General features: G+C 38.2%; 1 protein-coding gene across 1 annotated transcript; it reads left to right on the plus strand.

Annotated features, from left to right (window-relative positions):
• The first annotated feature begins 745 nt into the window (after window positions 1-745).
• On the plus strand, window positions 746-16,807 carry RCHY1 (ring finger and CHY zinc finger domain containing 1). Its single transcript, XM_007472406.1, is given in 10 exon segments — window positions 746-980; window positions 5,717-5,836; window positions 6,087-6,202; window positions 11,040-11,118; window positions 12,719-12,763; window positions 12,873-12,931; window positions 13,020-13,046; window positions 14,240-14,322; window positions 14,325-14,359; window positions 16,151-16,807. Coding segments are annotated over 10 exon segments (783 nt in total). The 5' UTR covers window positions 746-890; the 3' UTR covers window positions 16,280-16,807.
• The last annotated feature ends 2,078 nt before the right edge of the window (window positions 16,808-18,885 follow it).

The raw sequence follows: 18,885 nt of genomic DNA on the forward strand, positions 1-18,885 counted from the left end.
CCGGTACATGTCCCTTCCACCGCTTCGTACAGGCACCATGTTCCCTCGCCACCACGCCTTGGCACACTGACTCCCCTGGCACACTAACCTAGGCTGAGCTCCCAGCCCAAGCGTTGCTTCCCCAGGGAAACCTTCCCTGACAGCCAGATTAAGTCAGATTCCCTCTAGGATTAGCTCTCGGGGAACACACACGTCTCCTTCCTAGCACTTCTCAAAGCTGTAATCCTCCATTTATTTCAGAGTCCCCGATGAACGTCTTTCTCGGCACCAGTCTGTGAGCTCCCTGAGGGCACGGTGGGGAGTGCGTTTTTTCTCACTTTTGTCCCCACGGCGTAGCTGCTGACTGGCACAAAGTAAATATTAGGATATATACTGAAGGAATGAAGAGGAGGTAAAGGAGAAGAGGAGCTCGGGGCGCCTACCTGCCGGCGGAGCACGCGCCGGACCCGCTCAGAGCCAGGAGGCCGGGCCGAGCCCGGCCCCTTTCTCGAGGCTTCGGCCGCCGCCGGGAGAGGGAGGGGCCGCCCTGTCACAAATGCGGATGCGGCCGGAGAGCGGCCCTTCCTCAGGCGCCTTACTCCTCGCCCCGAACCACGCCCAGGGTGTGGGCGGGTAGCGAAAGGGGGAAAAGGGGAGGCAACCTAAGAGTCATTACCATTTGCGGCGAAGGCAGCGACTAACTCAGACTACAGAGATTGCGCTTCCCCTCGCTTCCGTCCTGTCAGCTCGGGAACCGGAAATCCGGCTGCCCCGGGTCACGTGCCCAGCCGCCATCTTGGTTCCGGTGGGAGCTGCACCCGGAAGCGGGTAGGGTCGAGCTGTGATGCTTCTCAGGGCGTAGCTTTCGTCCTGGGGGAAGGGTCCGTGGAATTTGAGGGGAGGTGGAGGAGATGGCTGCCTTGGCGCGGGAAGACGGCGCCCGCGGGCGAGCGCAAGGGCGGCGGGGCTGCGAGCACTATGACAGAGGATGTCTCCTGAAGGTGAGGACTTCAGTGGGCTCTTCCCCTACGAGCTTCCACCGGGCTGGGCTGGGGGCGGGGTGGGCAGGCAGGGCGGTTTTAGACTTTTGGGCTGAAGTTTGAGGTTAAGCTGTTGTCAGGATACCTTCCCCTCTCACTGGGTTCCTGCTGTAGAGAACGTTTATGGCAAGGCGACCGCAGGCCCCACTTATTCTCTTGTGTTGTGCTTCGCGAGCAAAGCTCGTCTTGCTTGGGAAGAGCCTGGCCTTGCACATTGGTTAGTTTATCAGTGGGTTCATTTATTTAGTCTTTCGCTGCTGGAAGTAGACTGAGGCAGCCTCAGGCCTGTGCCGCTTTTCTCCAGGATCACTTTCAGGTGTGTGATGAAATAAGAGAACAGGGGCAAGCAGGTGTAGAATCAGAATACGATTTCATCTCCTGTCGTAAGTTTTACAGCTTGCCAGCTTCGTTTTAGAGTCAGTGAGTATGCCTAAGCCTGCCAAGGAGGAAACGTAAGTGTGTAATAGGAAGACAGTTATGTAATTGCCACTAAATAGGGAATTATGTGTAGGAGAGTGTCTAGTATGCATATACTGTTACTTTAGCTGTTTGAGGAAAATTCCTAGTCAGTCTAGAAGTTTAAAAATTCGCATCCGTCCAATTAAAGTTCATTAATTTTTCTTGCAAGAAGCGGTTTAAAGATTTTGCTTAGAAAGCTTGAGCTTTGGAGTCCCACAGCCCTACCCCCCAAATTTTAGCTCTGCTCTTTGATAACTCAGTACTTTTTTTTTTTTTTTTTTTTTTTTTTTGCGGTACGCTGGCCTCTCACTTCTGGGTCCTTTCCCGTTGCGGAGCACAGGCTCCGGACGCGCAGGCTCAGCGGCCATGGCTCACGGGCCCAGCCGCTCCGCGGCATGTGGGATCTTCCCGGACCGGGGCACGAACCCGTGTCCGCTGCATCGGCAGGCGGACTCTCAACCACTGCGCCACCAGGGAAGCCCGATAACTCAGTACTTTTGAGAAAACTGGTTAATGCCCCACATATAAAATATGGGTGATAGAAGTTCCTGTTTCATAAAAAAGTATGAGGCCTGTAAGGATAACCTAAAGCCTTTTTTGTAGGCGGTGGTTTGGTGACCATTCCTCCACTGCCCTGGATAAAGCTCTTTCAAAGGTGGTCATTCACCAGGTGTTGTTTTAAGGAGAGTGAGTGCTACCCGTATGATTCCATTTCCATTGAGATGTGTTAGAGTTTCAAACTTCAGGTCTAAAACTAAATTCAACATCCTCATCCTCCTCTCCCCCCAAGAAGTCACACAAATACCTCTGTGTTTCATAGCACTCAGGTAGTTGACCCTGAGTGTCAAATGCTTTTTTGCCCCCCTCCCTTCCCTTAAATACCAGAGACCAAGTGAAGAGTTTTAAGGAGGAAGTAATCAACTAAATTAAAAGCTGCTGTTTGCCTTTAAATTTGGCAAGGAGGAGGTCACTGGTGATCTTGAGGAGAAAAGTTTCTGTGGAGAGGTTGGGACAGAGTGTGATTGGAGTGGATTCAAGAGAGAATGGGATTAGTGGAAATGGACATAGCCTTTATAGACAATTGTTGGAGTTTTGCTGTAAAAGAGAGCAAAAAAAAAAAAATTGAGGCTGCGGTTCTTGGGAGATGTGGGATCATGGGATTTTTTTTTTCCCATGGGAGGGAAAGATGGGAGGTGTTGCAGCATGTATGTATATTCTTAGAGGTGACCCCCCAAAATGAGAACGTTTATCATACAGGAGGGAGAGGGAAAACTGCAGGAACCCTGTCTTTGAGTAGCCAAACTGAAGATGGGATCCAGTGTACAAGGAGAGGAGTTGGCCTTAGATAAAAACATGGACTGTAGACTGTAACAGAAGGACAGACGGTGTGAGGTACATTTGCAAGTATGTTGACAGAGTTTGTGGGAGAATGTTCTCTTTTGATTACTTCTGTTTTCATAGTGAAATAAGCAGGAGTGTAGCAGGAAGAAGAGGTTTTTGAGGTTTGAAGAGAGAGGAGAAGATATGAAATAATCATCTAGGTGTTCGGTCCTGGACGGTGGAAGAATGAAGGAATTGACTAGGGAAACATGGTAGTAAGAGCCCACGTTTTATTAGGGGTTATGACTTAAACGTGAGAACAGCCAGTGTGGTGGTGCTTTTGCTTTAGCCGTATTTAGGTGTTTCTGTGCAGGTTGAGTAGGAGAGAATTGGATTTAACCAGAGTTGGGGTTCTGGGTAGGTGAGTATGTAAATAGAGAAGGAACTAGGGTGTGTGCAAGGGAAGAAGTGGAATTAGTTGGAAAAGGAGGAGGTAGTGGTTAGAGAATTTAATGCTTGAAATTAAGATACAAACAGGATTCAATTCTTGTTCTAAGCAATGGTTCTTAAAGTGTGGGTGATTGGACCCCTGGGAGTTCCTGAGGCCCATTAGAAGACTGCTTTGTACTGCTAAGACATTATTGTCTTTTTTAGCATGTGTGAAACTAATGACTAAAACCGCTAGCACCTTAACATGAATCAAGGCAGTGGCACTGAACTGTACTAAACCTATAGTTATAAAGAAAAAAAGCCAGTTTCACTTAAGAATGTCGTTGATAGAATTAAAGCAGTAAAATGATTAATTGTATAAAATACCAACCATTGAATACATATCTTTTTGTATGTCTGAAATGGGATGTTTTCATCAGGCACTTTTGCAGACTTACATTAGGTGCTTGTTCTGAGGAAAAGCTCTGTGCAATTGGATTATGAACCGAACGAGTTTCGTTTTTAATGGGACATTTTTTTACTTGAACTATGATTATTCAGACTTGAGTATTTGCTGGACATTTTCTCCACTAGGAGGGAAGTGAGACTGTCATTGCAAGGAAAACAATCAGCAGTGATAAAATTCAAGCTTTCGTGTAAAAATTAGAGTTTTGGAAAATCTGTGTTAGCCTCTGTGAGCTTGAAAGCTTCACAATACTTATTTTTCTGATAAGATGGTTAGTGATGTTAACAAATGTGATTTTTTGATATTGCATGTCAAATGTGGGAACATTGGGAAGAGCTACATAATTCAGTGAACTGATATTTTCCAAATGACCAGTGGGTGGATAAAAGGTCCATTCACAATGCAAGATAGATCAATGGAAGGGAGAAAAGTTCACTGATTAGTTTCAGATTTCATGTTGCAACTACCTGTTCTTAAGATTTGTTGAGTTTTGGTGTCGTATCAGAAGAATATCCATAATTTTCTAAGAAGGTTATTAAAATACCCCTCCCTTTTCCAGCTACATATTTGTGTGAGCCCAAAATTTCTTCATATACTTCAGCCAAAACTGTGAATGCAGAAGCACATATGAGAAGCTACCTATTTGGGGGGAAAATATAGCTGTTTTTCATTAAAATGTGTTATTTATGTTAACATGTAATTGGTTTGTTGCTATCATTTTAAAAATAAGTAATATTTTAAAAACCTGTAAGTTTTAATTTATAATATGGTAGGTGTCAATAGATATAATTTCACAGAAACAAAAGCTCTTTGGGATCCAACATAATTTTTAAGACTATATGTAAAGGGGTTGAGACCACAGTGTTTGAGAACCACTGTTTTGTGGCATGACTGAGAATATGTGGCTGAGGAGGGCTGGAGGACAAGGCCATTGCAAGTGAGAAAGGGAACTGAGAGTTCAGGGTATTGGAGGGATTATCACTGTTGGATGTACAGATAACTAAGATTTAGAACAAGAGTAATATTGGAAAGAAAAGAAGCCAGTTGAGTGTTAAAATAAGAAAGGAATGAGCTATGGTATGGGAAGTCATGGCATAGGAAGTCTTCAGAAATGAGAGGATCTGAAAGGTCACAGTGTACTGGAAAGTATCAGGTTAGCTTACTGGCCTGCAGACTTCTCCAGGTACTAGTTAGGGTAAGGTCTACAAAAAGACCCAGTAGTAATGTGAGTTAAAGAATAAAGAGTTTATTTCTTCTCACCTAACAATTCAAGGTGAATGATCCAGTTTGGTAATGAGGCTCTGTTTCACATTATCATCCTAGGGACAAGTTTTTTCCATTGTATTATTTTGCCATGGAGGAGGAGGCATGCCCAGTTTCTTAATACGCAGGCCCAGGAGTGGCACTGATTTCTTCTGTGTGTATTCTGTTTGTAAGAACTTTGTCATTTGGTCACAGGTAACAGCAAGGAAACTGTAGTATAGCTGGGCAGTCATGTGCCCGGGAAGAAGGAGACAGTAGATTTTGTTGGACAACTGGCAGTCTTTGCTGCTCTTGAAAACAAGGACTGTCTTTTACGTTTATTGCATCTTCTAAAGTATCAGATACATAGTTGATGGTTAGTAAACTTAAGAGGACTAAAATATAATCTTTATAGTATTTAATGCTTCGGGTTTGAAGTTGGTAAATGAATTTATCTGGAATGTCTAAGTAGAAATTGCCTGCCTGCCATTTAGGCTGAGAATGAGTTTAGGGTGTTGTGGGATTAGTTTTGCAATCTAGGGACTTCCATCCTTCACAGTTCTTCTGTCTTTAACTACAAGGTTGTGTTCAGCTTGACACAGAAATGTAGATGTTGAAGGAAAAACAGTGAAATGTCATGCTTAGTGTCAGTTTACCAAATGATCTATTGGTTGTAATCTTTTGACCTTGTTCCAAGGAGGAGGAGGAAGGAAATTTCTTTTTGCATTGCAAGCTTGTCTTTTCTTGCTTCTTATAACTGTTTTTCTCCCTTGGGGATTAGGCACCATGCTGTGACAAGCTTTATTCTTGCCGGTTGTGTCATGATAACAATGAAGATCATCTGCTAGATCGCTTTAAAGTAAAGGAAGTGCAGTGCATAAACTGTGAAAAAATCCAACGTGTAAGATTTTATCACAAATTTCTATTTTCTTTCTTTAAAAAAAAATTATCCTAAGGTGGTTTAAAAAATTTAATCAAGAGTATTGCCAGTATGACTTTAGCTCTTAAAGTAAGCCTTATCTTGGATTTCAGTGTATAAAAACTTGTAAATATAAAACTGCCTGTACATTAATAAAAATTCTGGATATTTAAATAGTAATTCAAAATGTTTTGGTAAACTCTAAGTTTTTAGTTACATGTGTTTTTTTCAGGCACAACAGACTTGTGAAGAATGTAGCACATTGTTTGGAGAATATTATTGCAGTATGTGCCATCTGTTTGACAAAGACAAGAAACAGTATCATTGTGAAAACTGTGGAATTTGTAGGTACTGTATGTAAAGTATTCTTTTCTAATTGCTTCTGATATATCTGAGGAATAGTAGTTTTTAAAATCAACTTAGTTGGAATATAATTATTGATACATCTTATAAAATGCATTCATTTTAAGTGTCTAGTTCAGTAACTTTTGACAAATATATATACTGGGTTACTACCAACGCAAATCAAGATAAAAAATATTTCCATTACTCTAAAAAGTTTCTTCATGCCTTCATCATTTAACTAGGCCATCGACAATTGTGTGCCTATTTAAATTTTAACTTTGGGGTAGAAAATATGCTTTTATATGAAGTGTTTTGTAGGCAACGAAGGTAAAAAATGAGGGTAGATTTTTTTCCTTTTTGAAGATTAGTTTAAAAAAAATTGTCAAAAGTTTTGATAAAATCACTACAGACTTAAAAATGGGAAAATACAGAAAAGTAGAAAGAATGAGAGTATTGATAAAACAGCCTGAAGTCCAGTCACCCACTGACAAGGTACTATTGACATGTTGGTATATAGGAATTTTTTTCTTTCTAAAAATCCTGAAGTGTTAGATGTATACATAAGCATATATGTAACGTGTATGTTTTAAAGTATACTAATACAACAAGCCACTCATTTTAAGAAATAGAATGTTACCAATACTGCTGGAGCTCTTAAGTATTCTATGTTAATTCTTTCTCCTTGATCCCACTGGAGAATTTTAAATCGCTTTCTCTTCTTTTATGTAGTTGTTTTTAAGGAAGGATAACAAACATACCAAAAGATGTACCAATCATAAGCAAATAACCTTTTCTAGTTTTTAACTCTAGAAGTTTGATTTGGGTCTTTTTTATATCTTTCATGTCTATACTCTTTGAACGTGTGGAATATAGTAATAATAATTGGTTTAATGTTCTCTGCTAATTCTAACATCTTTTTCAGTTCTGGATTGATTCTGATTGATGGATTATTCTTTTTTGGTTGGGTTTTCCTGCTGCTTTGTGTCACTGGTCATTGTTGGATACCAGACATTGTGATTTTTACCTTGTTGGGATATTTTCATATTCCTACAGATCTTCGTGAGCTTTATTTTGAGATGCAGTTAAGTTACTTGGAAACAGTTTGGTACTTCTGGGACTTGCTTTTTTAATTTGTTAGATGGATCTGGAGGTGTGCTTGTTCTAGGAATAATTATTCCTCACTACTGAGGTATTACTCAGTACCTTCCTGAGTACTCTACCCAGTATCCCATGAGTTTTAAGGTTTTCCAGTCTGGCTGATGGGAGTAAGCACTGATCCTGGCCATGTCTGAGTGCTGAGCACTGTTCCTTCTAGTTCTCTTGGATGGTTCTCTCTCTGGCCTTGGGTAGTTTCCTCACATGCGTGCACTGATGTGTATCCTGCTAAATACCTGAGGGGGCTCCCCTGTGCAGCTCTGTCCTCTCTGGTGCTCTGTCCTTTCTGGTACTCTGTCCTGTGAACTCCAGCCATCTTCTCAGTCAGGAAGTCTTTTTGACTCTGCCTTACTTCCTTCAACTTGTTTGGCCTGGAAGTGCTCTAAGCAGTAAACTGGGGCAATTGTAGGGCTCACTTAATTTGCTTCCCGTATCTCACAGATCATTGTCCTTCCTTGCCTGATGTTCAGTGAAACTTGTTTCATATATTTTGTTTCGGTTTTGTGGTGGTGGTTTTAGGCAGGAGGGTAGATCCAGTCTCTCTTATTCTGTCTCGGGCAGTAGTGGAAGCCTCCCTGCAGGGTTTTACCTGTGGAATTTGACAGGCTGATTCTAAATTTCACCTGGAAGAGAAAATTCACATAGCTAAGCAGATTTTGAAAAGGAAGAATAACAAGGAGGGGGTTGCCTTTCCACATAATCAAAACATGATAAAATTAGAGTAATTCAAATGGTGTGTTCTTTGTACAGGAATAGACAAATAGATAAAGGGAAGAACAGTGTGTTTGTGAGTGTGTGTGTGTGTACATTCACATATTTATACATATGAATTTATAACAAGTGGCATTTCAGATCAGGGGAAAGGGAATTAGGGAAATTGATTATCCATTTGGGAACAAAAAATTGATTACTAAAACTGCATTCATTAGAATATGGTTTTAGCATGTTATGACAGAAACTCTAAATAACAAGTGCTTCAAAAAAGGTAGACGTTTATGTTTCTTATGGAAAAGTCTGAACCATGTAGTTAATTAAACAGAAGTCCAGGTTCCTCTTATTTTTTTGCCATCCATAAGATATTTTCTTGCCTACATAGTTTAGAAGAGTCCATATTCTGATATATCAGTGGAAAGGGGGAAATAGGTGAATGGAAGGTATACCCTTTTCTCCTAAGGGCATGAGACAGAACTCTCATTTGTCTTTTCTGTTCATACCTTCAGAGAAGTTAGAAAATAGTCTTTATTCTGGCAGCCCTGTGCCTAGCTAAATGTTCTGTTGTTGTGCAAGAAGAGGTATAAGAAATTTGGGGACAACTAGCAATCTCACCTTTACCATACCTAATACATTTCAAATGGATGAAAGAAAAATATAAAAATTATAAGCCATAGTATTAGAAGTATATAGAGGAATATGTTCATGACCTATAGGTTTCAAAAGTCTTTTCAAGACCAGAGGCAGAAGCATAAGGCATAAAGGGAAATATGTCTTTTTATTACATAAGAATTAAAATGACTGTATAACAAAAGATGTAAAAAAAAGATAGATGACATACCAGAAAAATAATTGTAACATATGCAAGTGAAAAAGATTAATACCCAAGATATGTGAAGAGCTCCTTTAAATAAGGTTCCTCAAAAAAAGTAAAAGTAGAACTACCATATGATACTATATGCAATTCCACTCTTGGGTACATATTCGAAAAAAATGAAAACACTAATTTAAAAAGGTACATGCACCCCAAGTGGTACTGTTCATAACAGTACCTCTCTCTCTCTCTCTCTCTCTCTCTCTCTCTCTCTCTCTCTCACACACACACACACACACACACACACACACACACACACACACACACAGGAATATTACTCAGCCACAGAAAAAGAATGAAATTCTGCCATTTGCAATGCCATGGGTGGACCTAAAGAGTATTATGCTTAGTGAAAAGCCAGACAAAGACAAATGCTGTATGTTATCACTTATATGTAGAATCTAAAAAATAAAACAATGAATGTATATAACAAAACAGAAACAGACTCACAGATATAGAAAACAAACTAGTGGATACCAGTGGGAAGAGAGAAGGGGGGAGGGGCAAGATACAGGGGTAAGGGATTAAGAGATGCAAACTACTATGTATAAAACAGATAAGGAACAAGGATATATTGTATAGCACAGGGAAATAATAGCCATTATTTTGTAATAACTTTAAATGGAGTATAATCTATGAAAAATGTTTTTTAAATTTTTATTTATTTTGGCTGCTTTGGGTCTTCGTTGCTGTACACGGGCTTTCTCTAGTTGCAGTGAGCGGGGGCTACTCTCCGTGGCGGTGCGCGGGCTTCTCATTGCGGTGGCTTCTCTTGTTGCGGAGCACGGGCTCTAGGTGTGCAGGCTTCAGTACTTGCAGCATGTGAGCTCAGTAGTTGTGGCTCGCAAGCTCTAGAGCTCAGGCTCAGTATTTGTGGCGCACGGGCTTAGTTGCTCCACGGCATGTGGGATCTTCCCGGACCAGAGATCGAACCCGTGTCCCCTGTGTTGGCTGGCAGATTCTCAACCACTGTGCCACCAGGGAAGTCTTCTATGAAAATATTGAATCACTATGCTGTATATTTGAAACTAATATAATATTGTAAATCAAGTATATACTTCAGTTAAAAAAAAGAGCTTTTTAAAAAATATTTATGCATTTGCTGTGCTGGGCCTTAGTTGCGGCACACAGGACCTTTGTTGCTGTGTGTGGGATCTTTGTTGTGGCATGTGGGATCTAGTTCCCTGACCAGGGATCGAACCTGGGCCCCCTGCACTGGGAGCATGGTGCCTTAACCACTGGACCACCATGGGAGTCCCAAAAAGACCTCTTTTAAATTGATGAAAGACAAATAACCCTAGTAGAAGAATGAACCAAGCACATGAACAGGCAATCCACGGGAGAAATCCAAATGGTTCATAAACATTAAAATATGCTCCCTGTCTCATCATTTGAGAAATGCAAATTAAAAAGACTTTTCAAATTTGTCTGTCATATAGGTAACCAGTGTTGGCTAGGGTGTGGGGAACATGGGTGCTGTCACACATTGTTGGTGGGAGTATAAACTGTACTGTCTTTGGAGGTCAGTTTGGCAGCATGAGAACTGATGATGCAATGACCTCTGACCCCATAGTTTCACTTTTAAGAATCTTATAAAAAGTCATCAACACGTAGGTTGAGTGATGTCTGTATACAGATATTTATTGTATCATTGTATTAACTAAAGATAGTAAATTATATCAATAAAAGAATATTAAAAAATTATGATATATCCATACCATGTAATATTATGAAACTGTAGAGAGGAATAAAGTGGTTCTGTGTATTCATACATAGAATACTCTTCAGGAAATAATTGTTTTCTTCAGAAAGTTGCAGAACAGGATATATAGAAAGAATCCATCTGTGTAAAAAACAAAACCCAAAGTGTGTGTGTCTGTATATATATATGGGCAATTTTATAGGAGAAAAAGACATGGAAGGGTAGGTACCATTCTGCTTATAGTGCTTTTACATTTGGGGAATGCTGTTGGGGAGGTAGGGGTTTACCTCATTTCTTCAGTGTGGTTTGAACTTTCTTTACAGTGAAACTAAATTTGTATGTGATGAAAAGATTATCACTGTAGTAAAAGACATGTTTGTTTTTCATGCTTTTTTTAGGATTGGTCCAAAGGAAGATTTTTTCCACTGTCTGAAATGTAACTTATGCCTCACAGTAAATCTCCAAGGAAAGCACAAGGTATATAATTCAGTTTGCATGATTTAAAAAGTATTACAGTGTTTTTGAAAACAGCTCAAATCCTAATTTGTTTAAAAGCATGCTCATTTTCAGATATTACCGAGTACAATCATATCACTTTTTATTTTTCAGCAGTATTAAGTAGATATTCTAAAGTATACACCTTAGAATATCTGATCTACAATTCCTTTTCTTCTCTGTGGTGTGTAAGAATACTTCCATCAGTTATTAGTAAAATGTAGACAACTTCTAAATTGACTTATGGATTCTTATCATTGATACTGGTGTTAAGAATAGCTTTTAAAAAGTGTGGTACAGGAGGGCTTCCCTGGTGGTGCAGTGGTTGAGAGTCCGCCTGCCGATGCAGGGGACGCGGGTTCGTGCCCTGGTCAGGGAAGATCCCACATGCCACGGAGCGGCTGGGCCTGTGAGCCATGGCCGCTGAGCCTGTGCGTCCGGAGCCTGTGCTCCGCAACGGGAGAGGCCACAACAGTGAGAGGCCCGCATACTGCAAAAAAAAAAAAAAAAAAAAAAAATCAGTATTCCTTTCATAATTAGACAAATATTTTTCATTTGGATGTAGAAATTTTGTGTCATGATCCTAGGCCTGTTAAAAATTATTTTTCATTACTTAGGAGAAAATCTAATAAACTGTCGTTTATAGTACTGATTCTATTCCAAGAATTTAGAGAATGGAGAGACTAACGAGGGTGTTTTAAAAATAGATACTAGATAATAACTGGCCTAAAATACTGAGGTGGTGAGATGAATAATGAACATAGGGGATATTGTGACGAGTATAAGGAAGAAACAATGGGGCTGAATAAAGATGACATCCAAGGTTTTTAGTGCTGGCTTAAAGTAGTTGATTAATAGCTTGTGACTTTGTAGGAGATAAAAGATTGGGTTTGGTTTTACCAACTTGAGTTTAGGGTGAAAGCAAGATATGCTTGCTGTGTTGTCTTTAGAAAACTGTATACTCATTTTCTCTTGTGGTATTTTTATTTTGTTTCTCAGTTATTTTTTATTGTTTATATTAGTAAATGGTCGTATCATCTACTCAGGTGCTTAGTTAAAAAACCTGGGCATCATCCATGGCTTGGTGCTTTTTCTCTTACCTCCTCACACCTAATCAGACACTGTCTTGTCCAGTTAAGAACTCTGGCCCTGTGGGCACCGTGTTGGAGCTCAAATATATTTCCACCTCTTGCTATCATATACTTTTGGGAGTTCTTTAGCTTCTCTAGGCCTCAAATACATCATCTGTAAAATGGGGTAATAATTGTACCTGTTTGATTTAGTATTGTGGGAATTAATTGAGGTAATACAGGTAACGAACTTGGCATATGGCATGTAGTACAATCTCTGTAATATGAACTGTTATTATTTATAAAATGAAGATAATTTGAATAATTAAGACATATTCATAGTTGTGAGAGTTAACTGTTCAATTTTTGTCTGACATATAAGAAACGTGTATTAATGTTCATTATTATCTTTAATAAGTTGGTATGGTTTCCTTTGTTTTTATTATTAATACTATGGTTATATCATTTCCATCTAGTTAAGCTTTGGTAATTTTAGTTTTGCTTTTAAACAGTGTATTGAAAATGTTTCCCGGCAGAATTGTCCAATATGTTTGGAGGTAAGCTTAAAATATTTTTTGTTTTGGAAATATCCCCTCTTGAATTTAAAATACTGGGTATTATATTGTCTTCATGTAATTAAGCACTAGCATTTATTTCCCTTTACAGGACATTCACACATCCCGTATTGCTGCTCATGTCTTGCCATGTGGACATCTTTTACACAGGTAAAGTAACTTTGGTTTTTTTCCTGAAAAATGTTTGGAAATAGTGGAGGTACTTTTTGCTTTATTAAAATAATGTTATATTTTTCAGAACGTGTTATGAAGAAATGTTGAAAGAGTGAGTGTTTCACGGGATTTAAAAAAACTGTAATTGTAAGACCTCTGTTTTCTTTTCTTTTCTTTCCTTTTTTTTTGTTTTTTTGAGGGGAGGGGGAAATGGGCAAACCTTGCAGTTACTTGCACCATATTGGACATGGTAGCTATTTCTCTCGAGATGGGTTGGGTAGATGGGTAGTGTTAAATTGAGCAAAAAGCATGGTGGGGGCATAGGACTATACCTTTGTCCTCTTGTTTCTGTTATGCCTTATCTCATCCCTCAACTTGAGACAGATAACTCATTTTCTGGCTGTACTTATTGGGGAGCTCAGTCTCTGCCAGAGGCAGTCATAGCGTTGTAAAAAATAAAAATGCTGAGGCATGTTGCTCAAAATTCTTAGTTGTTTTATCGGCCCAGTATAATGACCTGCCAAAAAAAGCTGCTAACAAGATTTATCTAATGCTGATTTTGTTGTGAGGAAAGGATGCTAAAGTGAGATGCAAATAGTTAGGAAAGAGGAGACTGTGTTTTGGTCTTTCAAATTAATGAGTAGAAACTTTAAGAGCCAGATAGAAGGGAACTTTTTCAGAACTTTTAGAAAGGAAATAATATGATCTGAATAAGTTTTAAGGAATACAATCTCTCCTTTGCTTGAATAGGTTAAGAAATTGAGGCTGTTTAGCTAAAAAGCAGTTTAATTGGTTTTTAAAATATATTGAGTAGGGGCTTCCCTGGTGGCGCAGTGGTTGGGAGGCCGCCTGCCGATGCAGGGGACACGGGTTCGTGCCCCGGTCCGGGAAGATCCCACATGCCGCAGAGCGGCTGGGCCCATGAGCCATGGCCGCTGAGCCTGCGCATCCAGAGCCTGTGCTCCGCAACGGGAGAGGCCACAACAGTGAGAGGCCCGCATACTGCAAAAAAAAAAAATATATATATATATATAGAGAGAGAGTATATTCTACAGAGAATATTGAGTAATTCCTCTTCATTTTAGAGAACTGAGGAAAAAGAAGTAGGTTTAAAAAACACTCTATGGCACAAGATTTAATTGAAAACTTTTATATTATGAAAGTTTCCAGATTTGTAAGATGATCTTGAAATATAAAATAATAACTATCTTGGATGGTTTATGTACCAGTTAGCATGCATCTTCTTGTATACCTGAGTTGATATACTCCCCATTTAATGGGAAATAACTCTTTTATCTCTCCTAGAGGCTACAGATGTCCATTATGTAGGCACTCTGCTTTAGATATGACTAGGTACTGGAAACAGCTGGATGATGAGGTAGCACAGACTCTATGCCATCAGAATATCAGAACATGACTGTGGATGTGAGTAGAATCAATGCTTAGAAACACTTTTCAGGTTCCTTGTTGATGTTCATGTTTATTTTTGCCCTTTTGCTTAGATCTGTCTAAAAAATACTATTTGGGCATAGATGCCAATGTGATGATTAATGGGAAGGACAGAATAATCTTTAAATTTTAGTTACTCTGACCTCAAAAGACCAGGGAAAAAAATCCAAGAATATCTTTGTGAAATTCTTTCCAACACTAGATGGCAGGCAAAAACTTTATTCTGAATAATTTACATATTACTTAACAGAGTCAGTTGGTAATATAACTGAGTAGAAGTGGATTACTGGTTTGATGTTTTATTTTAATTATTTTAAATTTTATTTCAGGCAGACATGTTTGCTAATTTTTTTTTTAAAGATTACTTCTTGGTTTTTAATGTTTATTACCCTTTTTAGTCTAAGACTTAATTTGGTCTTAGCCTGTAATCTAAAATGTAAGAGGTATTTCTGTGCCTTTTGCTTTGTGGAGAATGATCATCTTTTCTCCATTAATTGAGATGTGCTGCTATCTAGTCTCAGCATAGTACATTCAGTTACAGGTTAGAATTGGAAAGTAGATAGCTTTCTGGTGCTTTAATAATTTTTTGACATATGAATTTTCAAAACATCTTCATTTCAAATACTTCTGCACAAAAAGATAAAAACCACTTAACAAAGCCAGATAAAAATTATTTTCTGTTTTATTCACACTGGAGCATTTCATAATTCATGTGGATAATTGAATTGTTAGTAAGATCAATGAAAGATCACTTTTGTAATACTGATAGTTGTGTCATGTTTTATTAGAGGCTGTAATGTGCTATGTCCTATTTAGATTATTTTTTAAAACAACAGCCTTATTGAGATATAATTCACATATCATACAACTCATTCATTTAAAATAACCAGTTCAGTGCTTTTTAGTGTATTCTTGGAGTTGTGCAAACATAACCACCATCAAATTTAGAATATTTTCATCACCCCAAAAGGAAACCCCATAGCCATTATCAGTCATTCCTTAATCCTCTAGCTCTAGGCAATGAGTAACCTACTTTCTACATTTAGATCATATTCTTAAAAGAATTACTTTCCAAATTATAATTTAGAGAAAATTTGGATGTTTTCTACTTATTATGGTGTGGTTCTTCTAAAGCTAATGCTTTTCTCACATAGTAATTTATTGATCTTTTTTCAGGTTAACACCTTTTTTATTTTTCAGGATCTCAGTACTGGAAGAGATTAATTCCTAAGTGGCATCTTATTGTCATTTTAGGGACGAGCCAAAAGCTTTTCTTTGTTCAACTTTAGAAAGTATTCTTTTGGACTTTAATTCATTTTTGAGGCATGGAAGGCTAGGAACTTAGCATATTAAAGAATAAGCAAAAATATTATAAGTATGTAAAAATTTGTTTTGTTAACTAAGATAATATTCTAAGTGTCAGCGAAAAATAATGAAATTGTGTGTTGTTTTGAATTAGTATAGGTGTTCTGATTATGATGCCTATGTTAATTTTTGTGCTACTACTATTTATACTATTTGGGAACTATTTTAAAATAAGACTTCTTAGCTCAAATCTACATTTTCATTTTCTAAATTTACAGCTACTCTCTTATTAGAGATTTTAATGAACAAATAAAAGGTATTTCTATTTATGGAAACGTTTAGACTTAACATATGTATGTTTTCATATCTTTAGTATGATTTTCGAGGAATTGTTTTGAGCAGACAGTGCCACTTTCTATCTATAAGGTTTAGTATACTTAATTTTAATTCATCTCTTTTCAGATTCTCTGCAATGATTGCAATGGAAAATCTACAGTCCAGTTCCATATATTAGGCATGAAATGTAATATTTGTGAGTCGTACAATACTGCTCAGTCTAGAGGATGTAGAATTTCAGTAGATCAGCAATGACCAGCCTGTACTGCACTGGACAACTCAGCATTTTCTGATATAGAAAAAGGCTATCTTTTTATCATGATGCATCAGAATCTGTGCATTAGAGTTGATGTGTTTTGTATTAGTGTCACAGGGTAGAATCATATTACAGGACTTAAGGATTCAGGGTCTCTTTGTAGAATTATCACAGCTCTACATTGAATGACAGCCACCATGCTTGTGTTTTGATTGGAAATTCCTTTGGTGTCAGTTGTTTGGAAGTTAATGTTTGCCACTGAAATTCACATCCATAGATGTATTATACTTACATGGAACTTTGTTTTAAGTGACACTATGCACACAGAATTCATTTCAAGTTCCTGCTAGAACTGTACTTAATTCTCAGTATTATTATTGACTTTTTAAGGGGTGTGCTATGAGAATATGTTCTATCTTACTGTTAAAATCTAATTACATATACTTTAGAATTTTCTAAGACGGTCCTTTGGATCCTGTAAATGTGAATTTTGATGTAATAACTGCTAATAAAACTATATTGAAACAGTATTTTATAGAAAGTTTTTTTCCAAGACTATCTATTTTTGGCTCAGAGCAATCCTCTTTTCTTTATTTTGAAGTATTCTTCTATAAGAGTAATTGGGAAAAAGGTAAAATAATAGAACTCTTCTAAGCGTTAAGAAAGCCATCAACATTGAAAATAGTCGTTTTGGTTGTCCAGAATTATTTTTTCAAAGAATAATTTATTCATTCAGTCAGCAATTATTTAGTGAGCAACTGTTATGTGCTGGCTATGGTTCTAGATGCTATAGAGATAACAGTGAACAATATAGACCAAAGTCCCTGCCTTCATGGTGTTACATTCTAGTATTCTTCACACTTGGCTAGCTTTTTTCCTTATTTTTCTTTATGTATGCAGTGGTTGTCTTTGTTGTGAATGGGGTGGATTCTTTCTTCTCTAAATGCTTGAAAGTAGGTATGGATGAGTAGAAGGGACATGAAATGTAACTTTTTCAGGGACTCGTGATGGAATTAAATATACCTCTTAATTCAGGAACATGGTACACAAAAATGTTTGATGACCTGAACTTTTTTACAGCAGTGTCCCAGTATCCAACTTAGTCTGTTTATAAAAAGCTTTAGGTTAGGAAGTAAAATGTGTACATATCAGTCGACAGGTATTTATTAAACACCAATTATGTTTCCAGCTTTGAGTTAGTTGAATCTCCTGTGAATAAGGAAGATAGCCTTTTAACTAAAAATCCTCACATTTCTAGTACATTTATTTCTTTGTTGAAATCTCTACCTGGACAAAGATAACAATATTTGTTGGTCTGTTTGTTTTGGCCACTCCGTGTGGCCTGCGGGAATCTTAGTTCCCCTACCAGGGATCAAATACCTGCACGCCCTGCAGTGGAAGCACAGAATCTTGACCACTGGGCTGGCAGGGAAGTCAAGGCAGCAGTATTGATTTCCAGTTTTGGGCCCAGATCTTCTTTATTGTGTCCTGTCTTCCTGTCTTCCATGTTCTGCTCTTGTGTTCTCTCCCTTTGTCGTTTCCTCCGCCTGGGCAGAGCACTCGTGCTGATCTTGATTTGGGGAAGGAATGGGATATTTTGCTAGGTATTACCAGTCAGTATACAGAGAAGGAAAGACTAGTTTTCCAGTTGTATTACTTTTTATTTCTGTTGTCTAACCCTGCTAAACTGATTTAAATCATACTGTTGCTTTTAATCATAGAATCATTGGCTCTTTGAGTAGGAGTGAGTATTGTAATAGTAACAAAGTTCTGATTTGAGCATCTACTGTTTGCCAGGCTTAGTGATTAGCATTAATCACTACCATAATTCTGTAGGGTAGGTGCTGTCATTTCGTAGATGAGAAGGCTGAAGTTCAGAGGTTAAATGACATGCTTGAGTTAGTGACAGGCACTCAGTATTGGAGCTGGGAATCAGATCCAGGTCTATGACCCCAAACCCACTATACCATGCTGCCTTTCACTCAAACTTCCATTTTACTAAACTACCCTTGATAGCTAAGTCATCTGTCATGGAGGAGCTTGTGATTTGATAGACCTTCCATTTTTAGTTGCCTTCTTTTAACTCTAAATCTGATTAGTTATATCTTCAGCTCAGGATACAGATCTGTCCAAAATAATGCAGAATTGGTAATGTAAAAGCTTGTTTATGATATCATGTGCTTGTGTTTATGATATCAGTCATGTGCTTGAAGCAGTTTTCAAATGCCCTTGAAGTTTATGTACCAAGGGTTTCTTCAAGGGTTTGTCCATGACATGTCAATTCAATGCTTAAAATCCTTCAACAGTTCTCATTCACAGTCAGAAGTTCCTTAGCATTCAATACATAATACTTAAAATGGAAAATCTTAAAAATTGTTTTGGCTTGTCCTAATTCAAAAATATCTTTATTGTAGGAAAGAGATAGGAAAAGAAGGTTAAAAAAACCTCATCTTTCAGAGATGACTACTGTTAATATTTTTTAATGGATAACTTTGTTCTTTTCTTGTTCATAGAGACTTTAAAAAAGCTTAGGAATGTTAAACGCTTAGTCTGATCTTGGGTATGGTGGTATGGTAGAATTGTCTGTCCCTGAAATAAGGTAGAG

The sequence above is a fragment of the Lipotes vexillifer genome, unplaced genomic scaffold (genome assembly GCF_000442215.2).
Source record: "Lipotes vexillifer unplaced genomic scaffold, Lipotes_vexillifer_v1.1 scaffold872, whole genome shotgun sequence".
NCBI classification, from domain to species: domain Eukaryota; kingdom Metazoa; phylum Chordata; class Mammalia; order Artiodactyla; family Lipotidae; genus Lipotes; species Lipotes vexillifer.